Consider the following 20663-nt stretch of genomic DNA (forward strand, 5'->3'; position numbering starts at 1 on the left):
CCACAGGTCTTCCCTCTGCTTAAAAAGCTTATGCTTGTAGTCCTCAGTGAGGTGCTTCTGCTGAGCCCCCTTCTCGGTCAGATCCAATTTGAACTGAGCCAGCTGTTTTGCCAACTCTTTCTTGTGGTGGCTGCTTAGCTTAGCTCCAACAACTGCTTCCTGTTGGGGCCCTAAGGAGTCTGGGTGGGCAGGCGAGAAGTGGCAAGTAGAGTCTGGTAAAGTGCCCCTTGATGTGAGTGACATTGAGTTGGCCACACCCACCCAGTCACATGACCACCTTGCCATGCCCACCCAGCTGGTCATTAGGCAGATCATATTAGTGGTCCGCGGGGTTTAAAATTATGAATTTAGTGGTTCCTGGGGTCTGAAAGGTTGGTGACCATTGTACTATGGGGCCTTTTCTTGAGAGGGGGTCCTCCTAGAGTCATAAAATTCCACTTAACAATTGGACCTCCAAGTTGGGCACCCCTGCCTTAAAGAATCTGATTGCCGCCACAAATTCAAATATCTCTTTTTCTCTCATAATTCTTGTCTTTTTCTTCTGTGAACAAAGTTGATTGTTCCTGTTGATTTCTAGGAATTGTACTTGCAGGCTCAGAAACTGGTGTGCCTGCAGAGAGAAACATGATTTTTAAATAAAAAGGATGAAGGCTTTTTAGCAGTATTGCTCAGGTTTTAGGAGGTGGTTTGCGAGAGGCCCCAGTCAACTGCTTTGCCTTATAAAGCAAAGGCATGTATTAGGTTCCCCTCTCCCGCCCTTTTCCAGTGGAATGCTTTGGATCCGGCTTTGTAAGGAAGCAAAATCAGACAGTATTTCAAATTTATTGAAAAGGCTTTTTATTCTAGTGAGATCCGTGTGAAATGTGCTCTTTAATAACTGATAATTCTGAGAAAATGATCTGAAGAATTCTGACTCTAACACGTTTTTCAGCTTATTTGGGTCCTTCCAGATAGTTTGGATTACAACTCCCCTCATCCTGACCCCTAATGGGAGTTGTAGTCAACAACCGCTGGTGGGGGGAAAACCAGTTGTGTGTGAAGGGACACTGCTCTGGATTGAAACCCATGTGTTATTCCTAGATAACTCCACAAAGAACTGCAGGCAGCCTACAGAATGCATCCCTGATTCCAAACAATATTAATTTTAGTAACTTGAGCTACTACAACATGGATTTCATATCCGAGTCTGTTTATTTCTATACCAATTGCTAAACTGAAGTAAAGAACACACTAATCCCACAATTAATATGAAAGCCTGGGAAAATTCCATTCAGTTCAGCAAATTTGGCTATAAACCTTTAGTAAATTTTTAAAGAGGCCCTTGGACTTTAAGTGGTGTAAAGAAAGATGGTGAGATAAAAGCAGCCACATTGCTCACAGCCTGAAAAGGAACATAGTTTGGCCACATCATATGAGCCTGCAGATGCCATTGATTGAGATGTTGGGTTGCTTGCTTCAACTAAATTTAGGGGCAAACACTGGGATTTATGGGTTGTGGTGGCTAAGTGGCTAAGCTTGTCAATCAGAAAGGTGGGCAGTTTGCTGGTTTGAATCCCTAGCACCGTGTAACGGAGTGAACTCCTGTTACTTGTCCCAACCTCTGCCAACTTAGCAGTTCGAAAGCTTGTAATAATGCAACTAGAAAAAAATAGAAACCACCTTTGGTGGGAAGGTAACAGCGTTCCGTGTGCCTTTGGCATTTCGTCATGCCGGCCACATGACCACGGAGATGTCTTTGGACAGCCCTGGCTCTTTGGCTTTGAAACATAGATAAGCACTGACCCCTAGAGTCAGGAACGACTAGCACATATGTGCAAGGGGAACCTTTACCTTTACTTTTATGGAGATTCTCTCTCTTTTTAAAAATCATTTTATTTATGATTTTTTCTCTTTAACATCCATAAGTGCTTGGTGAAATTTTTCAACTTCTATGGGGATTCCCAATCATCCAGATTACAGTTCTCCAAAAGTTGCTTTTGAACTGGAGAAGCTTCTTGGATGAGAAGTGAAACCCAAGAAGATCAAGTGTGCTTTTGGGAAAAAGCACTTTTGGGATGGCAATAATCCATGTTTTTATAATATGGAACATCATGAGCATAGTTTTCCTTTCCTTTTGTTTTGACTCTTATAACCCAGAATATCTCTTAGTCATATGTTTGATAAGGCATCTGCTCTGCATTACCACTTTTCTCTATGGCCACATAGTTCTAAAATCAAATCACAGCTTTGCTTTTCCTGTTGTGCACAACGAGGCATTAATCTCTCTGGCAGTTCTAACATTTGGTCCCTCCCCTCGCCTACTCTTTCCAGGATGGAGCCAAGGCTGGATTAATTATTCCTCTTGTGCTCCATTGACAGCTCCATTCACATAGTACACACATGGATCTCCCCAAAGCATCTGCTTCATGCCAGAAACTGTCCCTGATGCACCAACTACCCCAGGAATCTCTCAGTAGCAGCTAGCCTGGATCCTCCTTGTGTTTATATAGCAGGCAGCCAAAAGCTGCTCCTGGCTTTGTGAACAGCAGAAAGGAATGCCGAGTGGAGGAGACCGATCAACCAGCAGCCACCCAGAACTGAAGGATTTGTGGAGAAGCCCCTATATGGTTCTGTTTGACAGAGAGATGGAGATGGAGACTGGGTTTGCTCCTTGTTTGGTGAGCTGGTGGGAGGAGACAGGCTATATAGTCAGAGAATATGCCATTTCTCAGTGCACCATCCCAGAACGGCACGCCCTGAGCTGAGAAGGGTAAGTGGCATGAAACCTAGCATAGAGTGAAGAAGGTGGAAGCTGTCTTCTGACTTAAGAATTGGGGAGGTGTCTCCAGATAGGACAATCTCTGTCTCAGCTGCATAATACAATTAGCAGGTTTTGCTCATGAGTTCAGAAGATAGAAGCACCATAGCCCTAGGCTCTGCAGATGTACCTGGAAGTAACACTATAACTGAAATGATTCCCTGCATTAGACATTTTGTAGGGGTGAAGCATCTAACCCAGGGAGACTGGGTGTCTGAGTGAATCTGCAACATACATAGGATTTTGTGGATTGGAGCCTCTTGGTTTAAACATTTTTAACTCCTTTAAAGATTTAAGTCCCTTCCAAACTGTTTTCTCCTGCTGAAATCAGTGAGGTTGAAAGAAGATTTACTGGATTTGATTTCTGCATTTGTCTCATTTTCCATCCTTAAAACTGCAGAGATAAAATAGCTATAGGGTTAACAAGTTTAGGGTTAGCAAACTGAATTATTTTTTTCTGCACAGCTTTCCATCTGTATTCTGTAATACGGTCTTTTGTTTTACCTCCTTTGTGTGGATCATCCTGATGGACAGCTCCCCACTCTTGACTTGTTGCAGTTCAAACTAACCAATTGCACATTTTTGAAGTTGTAACTACAAATTATGAGTTCAGTTTTTTTTAATTTTGTACAGCTGAGAAAGTTTTTTTCATTTTTGGTACCTTCTTTTTCAAGCCTTCACCTGCATTTCCACATCTCAGACAAGGCAGAAGCTTGGGATATAAGCGTATTTAGTAGTTGACAATTGCATTACCAAGAAGGCAGGGCTAGCTTTGATTTCAGTTGCTTCAAGGGCCTGTGTAAGTAACAACCTGTGTTTGCTTGATGTTTATTTTGAGCCTGCTGTGCTCTTTAAGTACGAGAATAGAAGTCATGGTTAGTATCTTTAGGTGAGAGTTCACTAGAAGTAAACATACCATCACCCAATTACTACTTCAATGATAGTTAAGAATAATTCTGAGCAGTAAATGTTACAAAAAATAATTGAAGGAGATGCTTAAAAGTGTCAACCAAATACAGGCTTGTAATGAGTCCTAAAGTCTCTTGTCTGGCATAATCCAAGACAGACACTTTTCCTATTTACTTTTAGTAGACATTCTTTTTAATAAGTTTTGATTTTATTTTATAGTATATAAAAATTCCAATTCCAATTGAACAGAGTGTTATCTGGGTACAAATCATTTTAGGAAGTAATAATCAAAGTATTTACAACAATATTCAAGGTATTTAAATCAATTATACTAATGTAACACCTCTTCCTTGTATCTCTTATCCTTTCATAAGTTTCCCTTTTAATAGACATTCAAAGGTAATCTCCCACACACTGAAGAGGGAGAGGGAGGGAGGGAGGGAAGGAGGGAGAGAGGGGGGAGAGAGGGAGGGAGAGAATTTGCAGTGGATGTCTATGGGACTCTGTTCCTCTACATCCTATTAATCCAAACACAAAAATATAGGAAGAACAGAAATGTCATTTGTCTCAGTATACAATATTTATTATTATATTTCATCAAACTTCCTATTATTTTAATTTACATGCTTTTGGTAAGTTGGCCATCTCCGTAACATACTTGCTATTTTTATTTTCAGCATTATTATTTTAACTCTAATTAAATTATTATAAATAATAATCGCTAATACTAGGAACAGTCTAGGAGTTGGGATTCAGTGAAGCAAGTGGGTGGAGGTATTTATGTGCATTTAGATGTTGTTTCATCCCACCCAGCTTTTTCTTCATTCTCTTTTGATTCATTGCCACTTTGATTTCTTAAAGACTGACTTCACACATGGTAAAAGGTAAAGCCATAACCTGGCTTGTATGCTTTAGGTTTGGTTAACATGGGAACTCCACTCCTGAGATCTGTAAGCCATGATAAGTCACACTTTCGATACTAACAATGGATTGTTAGTAATGAGCCACGGTTTACAAATAATAACCCTAGATTTACACTCACTGCAAACAAATTGTTTTATTGTCTAGAAGTCTGTTGGTCTATGACTTGATCGATTGACTGATTGATTGATTGTCTAGAAAACTGTATGAACACAATTTAATTCAGGGTAACCCAAAACCCAGAACCTTTCCCATGGTTATACATTTTTTGCAGAATTTTTGCAGAATTTTCTGTTTAAAGGGAGACTATTTCAGATATTAAACCTGAATTTGAATTCTTCCCCTTATTCTTGAACTATGTGCGTGTGTCTGTGTGTGTCTGTGCTTTTCAACTGCTTCAGTGTAGATTTTCAGTTATATTGCTATCATGTATCTCATGTTTTGTTCTGATACAGGTAGCTTGTTTGGCTAGAAAGTGGCATTGTTGCTTTTGTGGTTGCTATTAAGCAATGCCTTAAGATTACCAGATTTGTGTTCCAAAACCCAACAGGCCACAAGATGGAATTAAAAAGCACAGAAAATTCGAATTACTTTCTGGCTTTTAGTAGTTGTTCAGATGTTTGCAGCTCAGATCTGATAACCTTATTGATGACAATCAATACATTTATAATAGAGTTTGTCTTTGTTGTTGCATGCCATGATTGTGCTTAACTTTGTGTATAAGTACAACAATTATTTGCAGAGCTTATGCAGGACACACATGCATGTTTTCAGGTTTAGTGCTGAGTTCTGGGTTCTGCAAGTTACTCCGAGTTTCCTAGAGCTTTAAATGACTGCTTGGCTCTCATTAAAAGTCTTGCCTTAAATGTTTGGTTTCCCTAATTTTCCTGAGCTCGGGCAGTTACTAAATATGGTTTTTATTTAGAGTTCCCCATGCTCGAGCAGAAATGCCGCATTCCCTTCTCCCCCCCCCCCACCCTTTAAGGATATTATTTCCCTTTTTGGCTCAGTTGAGTAGAGTTTGAGGCAAGGAACCCTTGACCTTTTCTGCTCTGTTCCAAAAACAGGCTTTTAAAAGGCTTTGTTTCCTAATTAGGAAATAGTTTGTTCCCAATCAGCCAGAAGTTTTCAGCATAGGTGCAGATTCTGTGTTTTTAGTAAATGTTTATCTATAAGTGAATAATCCTTATAAAATGCATTTTTTTCAGCATTTCTCTGGAAATTTTCTTTCTTTTTTTCTCTTTCTTTTTCTTTTCTTTTCTTTTCTTTTCTTTTCTTTTCTTTCATTTGGCCAAGAATTTATTCTGAACTACAGTATACATTCTCATTCAATTCTACCCTCTCAAAAAAGTAACGGTGAATAAAAAGCAATTTTACTATAGAATATTCAACACAAAATTTGTTTACACATTACGTTTTGAGATGTGTATCCCCTGCAAATATGACAAATCTTTATTTGCACAAATGTGAGGTTTTTAGTAATGTATCCATCAACCGAACTCACACTAATTCACTTGCCCTCTTGTAAGGTGTGGGGAAAAAACCCCCAATGTTTATATTCCATTCCTAAATATGTATTTCTTATCTCCTGGCTTACATCAGGTTCTCTCACACAACCGCAGTAACATATCCCACACATTTCAGGATCTAAAGCAGGGGTGTCCAAACTTGGGAACTTTAATGCTGGCTGGGGAATTCTGGGAGTTGAAGTCCACAAGTCGTAAAGTTCTCAAGTTTGGACACCCCTGATCTAAAGCCACATGAGGACTAAGTGTTATAGCAATTTCCTTTTGATGGGAAACACTTTGGAATCTCATCACTGTGAATCTTTGAGGGAAGAAAGTGCAATAAAAATAACGGAGAATGGGTGTCTATGGGGAGGTACCACCAACCTCTCTGTGTGTCCCCATTTTCTGCCTTCCAATATGTGTCCTTTCCTTCGGATGCAATTCAGTGAAATCCTCTTCCCTTTGAACCTCCACATCACATCTAATGTGGGAAATACAGCCTTTATAATCAATTTATGTCCATTTGATAGATAATTATCTGGTGATAGAAAATTATTGATTGGTGATAAACAATTATTGATAGATAATTATCTGGGGATCAACCTACCCCATGCCTTTTTGGCTATTTTTAGTTATTTCTTTTAAATGCTAAGCATGAACAACTCAATAAAGCAAACAAAACAAAACCATAATTGCCTACATCTCAGACTTGTGAGGTGTGTTATCCAATATTCTGAATCACAATTAGAAGGTTGTGTGATATCCTGCCTGTGATGGTGGAGAAGGCCTGAGATTTTACCTCAGCTCAAGCTCATTAACTATGTGAGCTATGATCTGACCATCTACTTTCCTCACAGTATTTTTAAATACACGTCCATCCCCTATTCTCTTTTGGGGCTAATGCAGGAAACATGTAAGAAGTAGTAAGCTAATAAAATTAGAAGCAAGTGTTGCATTTTTTATTTTTTGTAAGGATGAAATGACGAGAGGGAAGAATTATAGATATAAAACCATCAGCTACCTGGAAGAAATTACCATATTTTTCGGAGTATAAGATGCTCCGGAGTATAAGAGGCACCTTAATTTTGGGGGAGGAAAATAAGAAAAAATAATTCTGCCTACCAGGTATTCAACTGGCTAGCATCCTTAACCTGGTCAGCTTCAGCACATTCATTCGCTGGTTTTGAGCTCGTGCCTCGTTGGGGCTGATACGCAGCTTCAAAAGCACAGATGATCATGATGGGAGTTCAAGTGAGTAAAGCAGGTGAACTGCAGAAGCGGTAAGACAAGGCAGCAGCTGTTCTGGGTTGCCATTTTGGCCTCTGTGCCTCGCATTTTCAGCTTTCATTCAAGGCTGGGGGGATCGCCAAAACACATCACCACCAATCGCTGCCCGAAAACGCAATGTGCAGAGGCCAAAAATGTGCTGTGTGGAGGCCTAAAGCGTGATGCGCAGAGGCCAAAAACGCAAGCCCCAGAGGGGCCGATGGTCTGTGGCAATCCCTGCAGCCTGGAACAGGTCTAAAACGTGACGCACGGAGGCTGAAGGGTGTAGGCCAGTGGGTGAATGGGGCTACATTTGAAGCATAAGACGCACCCAAATTTTCACCCTCTTTTAGGGGGGGAGTGCATTGTATACTCCAAAAAATACGGTATATATATATATATATAATCTTTCTCATCAAATGCAACCATGAGAAATGTATATATTGTAGAACGAAAGCTGAACTGTTCAAGAAGGATAAATTTTCTGCACTTAATAACCCCATTCTGTTCTTTTTCTGCAAGTTTTGAAAATCATGCCTTAAAGATGCACTTTGTTCATTCTGCTTCTTAAAATAAGGGAGACCTGGTTAAGATTAAAAAGCTAACAAACTGTAGGGGAAGCTTTAACCCTTTTTTATATGCCGTCTTAATACATTTCAACCATCACTTGTCAATCAGAAAGGTTGGCAGTGTAGTGGTTCGAATCCCTACCACCGCGTAACAGAGTGAGCTCCCGTTACTTATCCTAGCTTCTGCCAACCTAGCACTTTGAAAGCATGTAAAAATGCAAGTTAAATAATAGGAAACACCTTTGGTGGGAAGATAACAGCACTCTGTGCACCTTTGGCATTTAGTCATGCCGGCCACATGACCATGGAGACATCTTCGGACAGCGCTGGCTCATTGTCTTTGAAACGAAGATGAGCACCACCCCTTAGAGTCGGGAACGACTAGCACATATGTGCTTATTCAAACAGAAAGTGAGGCTATATGTTTTATTGCACCTTTTGCTGTCCTCTGTTGACTGGATATTTGCACTGAATCTTCTCTCTTCTCTTTGTAGGACAATACCTGTGTGGAAAATCTCAGAAAGTGACTCTAGAAGATGTGTGAGGAAGAAGACAGCACAGCACTGGTTTGCGATAATGGCTCCGGCCTATGTAAGGCGGGCTTTGCTGGTGACGATGCTCCCAGGGCTGTCTTCCCTTCCATCGTAGGACGTCCAAGGCATCAGGTGAATGGATAATTCAGTGGCTTAGTGAAGAAATCAAAAAATTCATTTGAAATGAAACTATGGGAAACTTGTAGACATGCTCAACCCCATGCCACAGTCCTCATGTAATTTTATTTTAGATTAGTGCAGTTGATATGAGGACTTTTCAGTCAGACTCTTGAACAGGTATCTTAGAAATTGTCCCAAATATGCTTTTTCAGGCAGCAACTGGACTTCCTTGTTTTTTTCCTTTTGAAGATGTTTCACTTCTCATCCAAGAAGTTTCTTCAGCTCTGACAAGATAGTGGGGAATGGAAGGATTTATATTCCTGGCGGACAGCTGCTTATTTGCATCCTTTTAGAGGGTCCTTGAAGCACTTGGAGGTTTATCTGTGTCCTCAGTATATAAATCCTTCCATTCCCCACTATCCTGTCAGAGCTGAAGAAGCTTCTTGGATGAAAAGCGAAATGCCTTCAAAAGAAAAAAAACAAAGTCCAGCTGCCTCCTGAAAAAAACACCTTTGGGACAACCATGACCTGAATGACTGAGAATCTCTACAGACTGTCTTAGAAATTAATAATTTTTCTGGGGACATTGGCAACCTCTTTTAATTTCTTTTTCAGAAAAGATTGTTGCTGCTTTTGATTGCAAGTAACAAATATATTTTACGTGGTATGACGGGAGGTGGAATACACACAAACGGTAGCAAAGACGGGTCTTAGGATTGCCCGGAAATGAAATATAAAATAGCAGCAAATCTGATACAATTATTTAACCCCCCCCTCCCCACTTTCTAAATAGTCACGGATGTTACATTTCAGAGTCATTGCTTGTGAAAACTCTGAAGCTCCTGAAATTTTTAACAACGTATATAAGCATATGTTTTATAAAACCATCCCTGTCCACCAAATTGTTTCCTTCGTGTGGTAAAGTAGAGGAAGGGCCGTTTGTGGTTTTCCTATTCAGTTGCCATTATGGACATAAATGGTTCAAAACTGGAATAATCAAAGGCCCTTCCCTTTGGGATTAACTATGCTAATTGTCTACAGTATGGTTTCCATTGACTTTGAAAAACTCTGTGCTTTTTGATATAGATTTAGGTTTTTCTCTTTCCCTGCTTTTGTCTCCCCTCTGTGCTGTTAGCTGATTTTAAAATGTACTAATTTTTTTAAATAAACCTCAAGCTATATTTTTTTTGTCAGCTGAATTGAGTGGAGTGTATACTTGCTCAGATCTGAATATAGGAATTGACCGGGTCTACATAGGTTACAAATTAAACAGGAAATCACCCTTGCTAATATTCCAATGCAATAGTCTGATGAATTCTTGTGGTTCAGTGGGATGAAGAGTACATACATAGTATCTATTAATGATGATGAAGATTCTTCTTCTTCTTCTTCTTCTTCTTCTTCTTCTTCTTCTTCTTCTTCTTCTTCTTCTTCTTCTTCTTCTTCTTCTTCTTCTTCTTCTCCTCCTTCTCCTTCTCCTTCTCCTTCTCCTTCTCCTTCTTCTTCTTCTTCTTCTTCTTTGCCAAAACCTGCAATTTTAAATAAAATTATTTTGAAGTAGTGTGAGGCACCTGGGTTGACTTCTGGATAAACATGCATGGGCTGGGCTGGGACAATCATGTAGACTACAAAGTTTGTGTTAGACGGCTCTCTGCTCATTTTATCTCAGTGAATTGTTTTTATTCTCTTCTTTGGTCAAAAGGGAGTCCCAGAGTAACTTATATTACAAATGGTGAAGAGAAGAGTAATGTTTGTCTGCAGATTGACTATCTCAATAACATATTACAGGAGGAATGAAAAACAGGGGCGGGGAAAGCCCACCAGAAAAAATAAAAAAAGAGGAAAGCATTAATTCTAATTACATCAAAATAATTTGCTGGATGCCATTCAGAACAGAAACCCCATGCAGCTATTTATTCAACTGGCCTGGTTGACAGACCCTCTTTTTCTCTTTTGTGGTTGCTGTCTAGTGACAGTTCATTGAGGACCCTGATTGGCCAAATGTAAATTGAATCGATGGTAAAATAGTGATGAGTAATCCATACTGGATCTCAGGTTGCAAAGGCCCAGAAGAATCTAAAGAGCACTTCTCGTTTCCAGTAAATGGAATGGGAAAAGCATTTATTCAGGAAAGCTACTATTGAAAATATCTCAGATTACATTAGGCTAAATGGTTCGGGGCTGCTGTGACCCAGGGCAGTGCGTATCTATGTAGGCTTGTGATTCTTTGAGTGACATAATTATTTAAGTGCACATAACACCCAAACCAAAACCAAGTATGCCACATCAACACAATAACCAACCCAACATACAGGAACATGATCATATATCATATATCCATGATGGCAAACCTATGGCACACATGCCACAGGTGGTACGTGAAACCCTCTCTGCGGGCATGTGAGCTGTTGCCCCAGCTCAGCTCCACTGCACAGGTGTGGGTGCCTCCCACCAGCCAGCTGGTTTTCGGGTCTCTGCTGCACATGTGGGAGATGTACACACAGGTTCAGGGGGTTGCATGCGCTGGGTTGGCGGTCACACATGCATGTGCAAGGGGTAGGGGAGGGCGGGGAATGCGGTACACCCCCCACACCCCAGATTTGGTCCCAGGAGGCTCCAGGGAGGTCTACTAGGCCCAAAATGCGGCACGGAGGGGTCTCGCACGCATGCATGGATGGGACGTGGGGGTCATGCACAGGGATGGGGTGCATTGCATTATAGATATGGGCATGATTTTGGCACTTGAGGACAAAAAGGTTAGCCATCACTGTCATATATCATATCACCATCACCATCACCATCACCATCACCATCACCATCACCATCACCATCTCATCATCGTATTGTACCATATCATATCATCATATTACATGGAGCCGTGGTGGCTCACATGGTAAGATGCTGAGCTTGTGCTCTACTGAGGTCAACAGCTCAGTGGTTCAATTCCCATGAGCAAATAAACTGTGTAGGGACAGAAAAGGAGCCTTCTCCGATTGCCTACTGACATTCAGGCGTCCCATGGGTAAGATAACACCACCCAAAAAAATCCCTTTCACAGAGGCAGCCAGCCCCCTTGGTGACCATACTGCTTCATAGTTCTTTACAGCCCTCTCTAAGCAGTTTACAGAGCCAGAATATTGCCCCCAACAACCCAGGTCCTCATTTTATCAACCTTGGAAGGATGGAAGGATGAGTCAACCTTCAGCCTGGTGAGACGCGAACTGTGGTAGCTGGCAGTCAGCAGAGGTAACCTACAGTAGTGCACTCTAACCACCGTGCTACCTCGGCTCTTATATGATATGTAATTATGTTTATCTATTCTGCGGTTGGTTGTTTTGCTAATTGCTATTGTGCTTGTGTGGCATGCTTGGTTTTGGTTTGGATGTTATGTGCACCTCAATCATTATGTCCCTCAAGGAATCATGAGCCATGGTTTAATGTGGGCGAATACTGTATCATAGCTACATGCTGGAGAAAAGTAACACTGTGAAATGATAACTTTGCTTTCTGTCCCAGTTTGTTTCTAAGCCAGATGTGGCCATGTATCTATTTCTTCTAACTTTTAGGGTGTGATGGTAGGCATGGGACAAAAAGACAGCTATGTAGGAGATGAAGCTCAAAGCAAGAGAGGCATCCTGACCCTGAAATACCCCATCGAACATGGTATCATCACAAACTGGGATGATATGGAGAAGGTATTTAAATTGCCATTTCGACAGATTTAATCTCTCTTTCTGTCTAAGATTTAATGATGTCTATCAGAGATGGCTTCATATTATGCCTTAACTTTTAGAATTTTATTATGCAGGCATAATGGCAAAGATGTTTCTAATGTTTACATATTTTTGATGAAGGGTTCTTTTTCTCCTTCTGGAAACTCAAGATGCATTAAGTTTTTCTTGGATTTCCGATTAATTGTCCAAGGGGTGGGGCTGAGTTAGAGATCTTTCTCATCATTCATTTTGCCATTTATTCTAGATTTGGCATCATTCATTCTACAATGAGCTCCGGGTGGCTCCTGAAGAACATCCAACCTTGCTTACAGAGGCACCTTTGAATCCAAAGGCTAACCGAGAAAAAATGACACAGGTAAATGGAATATAGTATCATGTTTTGTTAACCTGCCAAAGTTGTGGTTCTACTAGGAGTGAAATTCAGCAGGTTCTAACAGGTTCTAGAGAACCGGTAGCAGAAATTTTGAGTAGTTTGGAGAATTGGCAAATGCCACTTCTGGCTGGCCCCAGAGTGGGGTGGGAATGGAGATTTTGCAATATCCTTCCCCAAGGAGTGAGGTGGAACTGGAGTTTTTGCAGTATCCTTCCCCTGCCGTGCCCACCAAGCCACACCCACAGAACCAGTAGTAAAAAAAAATTGAATTTCACCACTGGATTCTACCCCATACACCTGTGGAAGGTGATCCCTATTTAAGTTTTTGAGGAAAAGAACGGAGCCAACACATTAAGACAATACTAATGTCTCACTGCTAACTTCCTCCCTCCTTCCCCTTCCTTCCTTCCTTCCTTCCTTCCTTCCTTCCTTCCTTCCTTCCTTCCTTTTTTACAAAATCCCATATTCCTTCTGAAATCGTCTTTGAGTTTTGAATTACTTATTTATGGAGCAGATATAACAAGGGACCATTTCTTCTATTTCTAATTTTTGATCTTGGTTCAGGTAAGTAAATTTCTCACAAACTATATTCGGATAACATTCTGATGCTATGTTTGGGTCTTAATCAGTACTTATAGTTCGGATGTCATCCTGGCATCCTAGCTGCTTGTGAATGAGACTTCTGATATTTTTTTACAGCCTTCCAATTTTTTTTATCAGTCTGGACAATTGTGACCCATTAAGTCAAAGAATGCCCACCAGTCTCATCAATGGCCAATCCATTAGCTCCATGTGACTCACAGGGCTTTCAAGAAAATTGGTGCTGTGATTTTCCAGCAGAACATTTAAAAAACCTAATACACCTTTAAAAGTAAAATAGTCAAACAAAAAGATGGAAAAATTGATGAACTGCCAAACATGGTTTTATATCATGTCTGTCTGTCTGTCTGTCCGTCCGTCCATCCATCCATCCATCCATCCATCCATCCATCCATCCATCCATCCATCCATCCATCCATCATCTATTTATATTTCCTGTTCCTATCTATCCATCTATCATCTATTTGTATTCCCTATTTCTAAACTTCCCATCTCCCTCAGAGATTGAGAATGCCTTTATTGCTATATATCAGTAATTTCATGGAACTGCAGAATTGTGGGAGATGTAGTTCTAGAGACCTCTAATAAGCATCTACTGCCAGTGATCTACCCATTAAATACAGTCACAAAATATTTTATAACAGTGCAATCCCAATGCCTGGCTTAGAAAAATGGCATACAGGTGTTCAAATTAAAATAAGCCAAGGGAAGGATTTATTCATTTTTTCCCCATTATTTTCAGATTATGTTTGAGACATTCAATGTCCCAGCCATGTATGTTGCTATTCAGGCTGTTCTGTCTCTCTATGCCTCTGGACGTACAACAGGTAAGAGTGAGAAACTGCTTTGGGCCTTCAGAACATGAATGAGAGTAAGTTGACTTGAAGACAATCAAAACCTGTTTTGTGTTACCTCAAGGGATTGTGCTCGACTCTGGCGATGGTGTCACCCACAATGTGCCAATCTATGAAGGCTATGCTCTGCCCCATGCTATCATGCGCCTGGACCTGGCTGGCCGTGATCTTACAGACTACCTCATGAAAATCTTGACAGAACGTGGCTACTCATTTGTTACTACTGGTAAGGAAAGTACATGTTTAGTTTAATGAAAAGAAGAACTAGGGGAGACATGATAGCAGTGTTCCAATACCACAGGGGCTGTCACAAAGAAGAGGGAGTCAAACTATTCTCCAAGGCATCTGAGGGCAAGACAAGAAGCAATGGATGGAAACTATTGAAGGAGAGAAGCAACTTAGAACTGAGGAGAAATTTCCTGACAGTTAGAACAATTGATCAGTGGAACAACTTGCCTCCAGAAGTTGTGAATGCTCCAACACTGGAAGTCTTTAAGAAGATGTTGGATAACCATTTGTCTGAAGTGGTGTATGGTTTCCTGCCTAAGCAGGGGGTTGGACTAGAAGACCTCCAAGGTCCCTTCCAACTCTGTTATTCTATTCTATACATATGATCTTCACTGACATAGAGCCTTTATATGGTCCTACTGTGTATATAAAACAACTTATTTTCCAATATTCTCACAAGGAATCCAATTGCCATAGTTTCCTGATGTAAAATTTAGTACATATTATCAATATTTCAAAAAAGTGACCTAGAGGCTGGATTCAAATGGTCTGTTGTTGGCAGTCAGAATACAGGCAGATCGCTGAACTGGTTCATTGCATAAGATATCTCTAGTTGGTGCCAAATTCTCTTAAGAGGAAAATATGTTGCAATTTATAATGTTTTCCTGACAAGCCCACAGCTCGTTTCTCAGAAACCTCAAGAAAAAGAAACCCTACTTACGGTTTGAAAAAAGCGGAGCAGAAATTGGTACCTTTCCAGATGCAATAAATTATTTTCTGCCAAGAGTAATTCAAATTATAGTTTGACACCAGATGAGAAATTGCATTGCTAAGTTTCTTTACCTCTGAATCATTGTCTGCTAACCCATGGCCTCTGGGGACATAAAATCAGAATTGTCTACTATAGACAACCTCTGCTGCATCTTACAGGCTCTGAACTAGGGATCCTTGCTTATAGAGGGTTGTAATGAATAGTGTCTATCCTAGTGTAGGATAGATTCCTTATTATCCTTGCATTATGCTTGGTGCTTCAAGGGACTGGAGAAGAAGAAAGAAGAAGGGGAATTTTATCGCACAGGGTGTTGCTCTCATTTCATGCTGCCCTTATACATGTAGCTACTAGCCCTGCAATCAGGAAGTCTTCTTTAGGGCATAGAATAGAATGTGCAAGTGTGTGTGTGTGTGTGTGTGTGTGTGTGTGTGTGTTTCCTTTTGCCAAACCACCTGGTGTGCCCAAATATGGGAGGGAGCACACTGCTTCCCTTTCGCCTTTCAGCCCCACTCCAGGAGCCTTCCAGGCAGTTGCTTACATGACAAAACATTTTGTGTTACATTTTTGCTGATAAATAAATGAAGGACACTAGTATAGATCTATTTCAAGCTTCAAGGGAAGCAGTATGCTCCCTCCCATATTTGGGCACACATGGTGCTTTGACAAAACCACCACCACCACCACAACAACAACACTTAATTACTCCCCTGCCTCAGCTGATAAGGAAGGAGAGTTTGTGACTTAGAGGTGCCACCTAACTGCCTAATATGTAAAAACAGCCCAAGTTCGAATCCCAGTAAAGATATGACTAGCTGATGAGAGCTAAATAGCTTGAAATAGATATATATTAGTCTCCATTTATTTATCAGCAAAACTACAACTATATATATATATATAGATAGATTATATATATATATATATATATATATATATATATATATATATATATATATATATATATATATATATATATATATATATATATATATATATATATATAGAGAGAGAGAGAGAGAGAGAGAGAGAGAGAGAGAGAGAGAGAGAGAGAGAGAGAGAGAGAGAGAGAGAGAGAGATATTGAGATTTTTTGGGTGGGGGATATATATATATATAAATATATTTAAAATTTGATAGGATGTTTTTTTTTCCTTTTTGAACATTGAAATTGAAATATTTAAATTGAAACACTGTGTAGGAGGAATGGAGAATCTGGAGGTCGAGTTAAAAAAGGAACCAGCCTAGAATCTTTATGTGGCCACAAATCCAACCCCCCCCCCCCCTTGAATTCTGTTGACCCTTATCTAACTCCAAGCAGATGCTAAACTTTAGTTGAGAAGATTTCTATGCCTAAGTTGTTGAGCAATAAATCAATTGAATTGAATAAATCAGTTGAATCGGATCTTCACCTTATGGACCTGGTCTTTCAAGCCTGACATTTGATGGCAATATAATAGCAACCGAATAGTAGCCCGGGTTTTATTTTCCAAACAACCAGTTTCTGAAATTAGACAAGTCCATCTAGAATGTTTACTTTTAAAGGAAAACAAAAATTAAAAATGTTGGGCAAATTCAGAATATTTGCAGGGTAGTACATTTATGATAAAAATGCTGAACGTTGAATTGGCTTATCTAGTTTCAGTCAGCATAAATATTAAACTATAGCTAAAGCAAATACCACAAGACTGCACTTTTTCTTGTATCTGATGGAACAGGAGTTCATGCAGAAATCTCTTCTTCAAATTTCATCCACAGCTGAGCGTGAAATTGTCCGTGACATCAAGGAGAAACTCTGTTATGTTGCCCTGGATTTTGAAAATGAGATGGCCACGGCTGCTTCTTCATCATCCCTAGAAAAAAGCTATGAGTTGCCTGATGGTCAGGTGATTACTATAGGGAATGAGCGTTTCCGCTGCCCAGAGACCCTCTTTCAACCCTCTTTCATTGGTACGTTAATATATACAGATCATGCTATATTTCTGTGTGCTTCGAGTCAGTTTTGGTTCCTGGTGACTTCCTAAACTAATCCCTGTTCTTACCAAGGCTTTTTGGAAGTGGTTTCTAGTACTGAGAGAAAATAACTGGCCCAATGTCACCCAGCTGGCTCCTGGGAGTAAGGCAGGACTAGAATTCACAATCTCTTTGTTTTTAGCCTGGTGTCTTAACCACTATACCATATTGGCACTAATCTGTCTGTCTCTCTCTGTCTCCCTACCTACCTATCATCTCAATCATATCTATCTATCTATCTATCTATCTATCTATCTATCTATCTATCTATCTATCTATCTATCTATCTATCTATCTATCTATCATCTATCTATCTATCATCTATGTATCTATCATCTATCTATCTATCTATCTATCATCTATCTATCTATCTATCTATCTATCATCTATCTATTTATTTATCTATCTATCATCTATCTATCTCTATCTATCATCTATCTATCTATCATCTATCTATCTATCTATCTATCTATCTATCTATCTATCTATCTATCTATCTATCTATCTATCTATCATCTATCTATCTATCATCTATCTACCTACCTACCTACCTACCTACCTACCTACCTACCTACCTACCACCTACCTACCATCTCAATCATATCTATCATCTATCTATCTAACATCTATCATCTATCATCTATCTAGCATCTATCTATCTATCATCTATCTATCTATCTATCTATCTATCTATCATCTATCTATCTATCTATCTATCTATCTATCATCTATCTATCATCTATCTCTCTCTCTCTCTCTCTCTCTCTCTCTCTCTCTCTCACACACACTCTCTATCATCTATCTATCTATCTATCTATCTATCTATCTATCTATCTATCTATCTATCTATCTATTATCTATTCTATCATCTATCTATCTATCTATCTATCTATCTATCTATCTATCTATCTATCTATCTATCATCTATCTATCTATCTATCTATCTATCTATCTATCTATCTATCATCTATCTATCTATCTATCATCCACCTACCTACCTACCTACCTACCTACCTACCTACCTACCTAACCTACCTACCATGTCTCTATCATCTATCTCAGGGATGTCAAACTTGTGTCGTCATGGTGTCATCATGTGATGTATGTTGACTTTTTCCGCTTCGCTCAACCAAGCATGGGCATGGCCAGCGTGTGACACATCCGGCCTCCGGGCCATGGGTTTGACAGCCCTGATCTACCTCTATCATCTATCTATCTATATCATATCCATCCATCCCCTGTCACCATGCCATGACGTTTGACTGGCCTGCCCTTTGACAGCTATAAAAAAGTCAATTTGTTCATCCAGATTTCTGGTATAAACCTACCTGTAGTTTTCATGCAAATTTTATTTCAGATTCCATTTGCTCTATTTGTAAAAAGTTTATAAATATTTTCAACATTTGATTGTAAATCATTTTGAGGCGGTACTGTAAATCAAAAGATTTAGTATGTTTGTTACTTAAGAATATTTAACAAGCATTCCTTGGGAAATCCTCATCAGGTATGGAATCGGCTGGCATTCACGAAACTACCTACAACAGCATCATGAAGTGTGATATAGACATCAGAAAGGACCTTTACGCAAACAATGTCCTATCTGGTGGGACCACCATGTATCCTGGCATTGCAGATCGTATGCAAAAGGAGATCACTGCCCTGGCTCCCAGCACTATGAAAATCAAGGTATTGTTTGATTGATCACTACCTAATTCGCAGTGCCAGAGATGGCTATGTTTACATCATATGTCAGGATTCCTAGAGATTAGGAATCTGCTATGTTTCGGAGGATGAACTGCAGCTGTGAGCATCCTCACCACTAGCCATGCTGGCTAGGACCACTGGGAATTGTCGTTCATCAATATTTGGGAGTCATCAGCGAGTTGAAGGCATGAAAAATCCTAAACCAATCATTTTCTCAGTTCTACCCTTGAACTGGGAATGGTTATTGGAAATGTATTTTTTGTTTGATTTGATTTTATAATTAAAAATTATGTTTACTTTCCTTTGGCTGGGATAGTTTTATTTTGTCTTTAGAAAATTGGATCTTCAGCTTGAGATGGATTTTATCTCACAGTAGCCATTTGAGGGAATGCAGCAACATGCACTCAAATACAAGTCAATGAAAACGCTAACAAAACACAGTGCAAAGCAATAGCATTCCAGCAAAAGGAATCTGAATGGAAATGAAATGAAAATTATAAATTGAAATAAGCACATTTGGATTTAACTTAATACTTTAAACATAAAAATTAACCATCAATGGCAATTTTGTTTTTAATCATTTCATTGGGATAAACTGAATCCTAATCCAAATTCCTAAATTGAAGAGGTACATGTTGAAAGAAAGTTCCCATAAGGAGATTCATCACATCAGTAGTGACTGGATTTAACTTACTAATATCATTTTTAAAGTACCTATCATTTTTTTTAATCACAGTGAATCTTGGGGAAAAGGTTCCTATTTTCACATAGAATCTTCATAGAATTGTGTTGCTTTTTAAAAATAGAATAGAAATGCAACCAGAGTAGATAACGTATGTAAGAGTCTAAAATCGTGATGGCAAACATATGTCATGTATGCCAGAAGTGGCATGCAGAGCCATCTCTCTGGCACACGAGCTGTCGCCCATTGTTCTTCCAGGTTCTGGTGCACCGCCCATCTGTTCTTCATGCACTGGTGCGCACATGCGCACTGGCCACCAGGTCTTCCGGTTTCTGGCATGTATGCATGTGAGAAGACCAGCTGGCCAGTGCACATGGGCATGCTAGAAACTGGAAGATAATCTTCCTGGCACACACATGTGCACCGGGCAGCTGCTATCCGGTTTCTGGCACATCTGTGTGGCTTTTCGGTGCTGAATAGGTTCGCCAATACTGGTCTAAGGTAACTGAGTATAGCTCATTTTTCTGTCCAAAATGATATGCGTAATCTCACCTTCAGATGCGCAACAACATCAAGAATAAATACATTTGCTTGGGTTAGATACATAGCCATATACAGATATGAAGTCACTGTTACCAGTTTTGCAATGTGAAAAATGATGCCTGCATAATTTGTTACATTCTCTGTTTAAAGTGGTTCAATTAGATCTGTTCAATCTTTTTTCTTCAGATTATTGCTCCACCTGAGCGCAAGTATTCAGTCTGGATTGGAGGATCTATTCTTGCTTCTCTTTCCACATTCCAACAGATGTGGATCAGCAAACCAGAGTATGATGAAGCTGGCCCATCCATTGTTCACCGCAAATGCTTCTGAGCTGCTTCTCCTTCTGTGAAAAATATTCTAATTAGCCTACCCCAAGTACCTTCCTTACAATTAGCTGGGTTCCCAATAAGATGTATTTGAGGTTTTTAGGGGGCAGAGGAGGAAAGAATTGTAAACATGCTTTTCAGGTGCTTTGAATTTTTATTAATAAACCTCAACTTTTTCATACTCTACTTGGAGTAAATAGTATTCCTTCTCCTCTGGA

General features: G+C 39.7%; 1 protein-coding gene across 1 annotated transcript; it reads left to right on the forward strand.

The window, feature by feature from the left end:
• The first annotated feature begins 2593 nt into the window (after positions 1-2593).
• ACTA2 (actin alpha 2, smooth muscle) lies at positions 2594-20631 on the forward strand. The gene is made up of 9 exons (XM_081956485.1): positions 2594-2749; positions 8465-8635; positions 12190-12318; positions 12602-12712; positions 14073-14157; positions 14249-14410; positions 16936-17127; positions 18695-18876; positions 20306-20631. Exons 2-9 carry the CDS (start codon positions 8507-8509, stop codon positions 20447-20449), a joined length of 1134 nt encoding a protein of 377 aa, XP_081812611.1. The 5' UTR covers positions 2594-2749; positions 8465-8506; the 3' UTR covers positions 20450-20631.
• The last annotated feature ends 32 nt before the right edge of the window (positions 20632-20663 follow it).

The sequence above is a fragment of the Natrix helvetica genome, assembly GCF_964273705.1.
Source record: "Natrix helvetica genome assembly, chromosome: 5".
NCBI lineage: Eukaryota > Metazoa > Chordata > Lepidosauria > Squamata > Natricidae > Natrix > Natrix helvetica.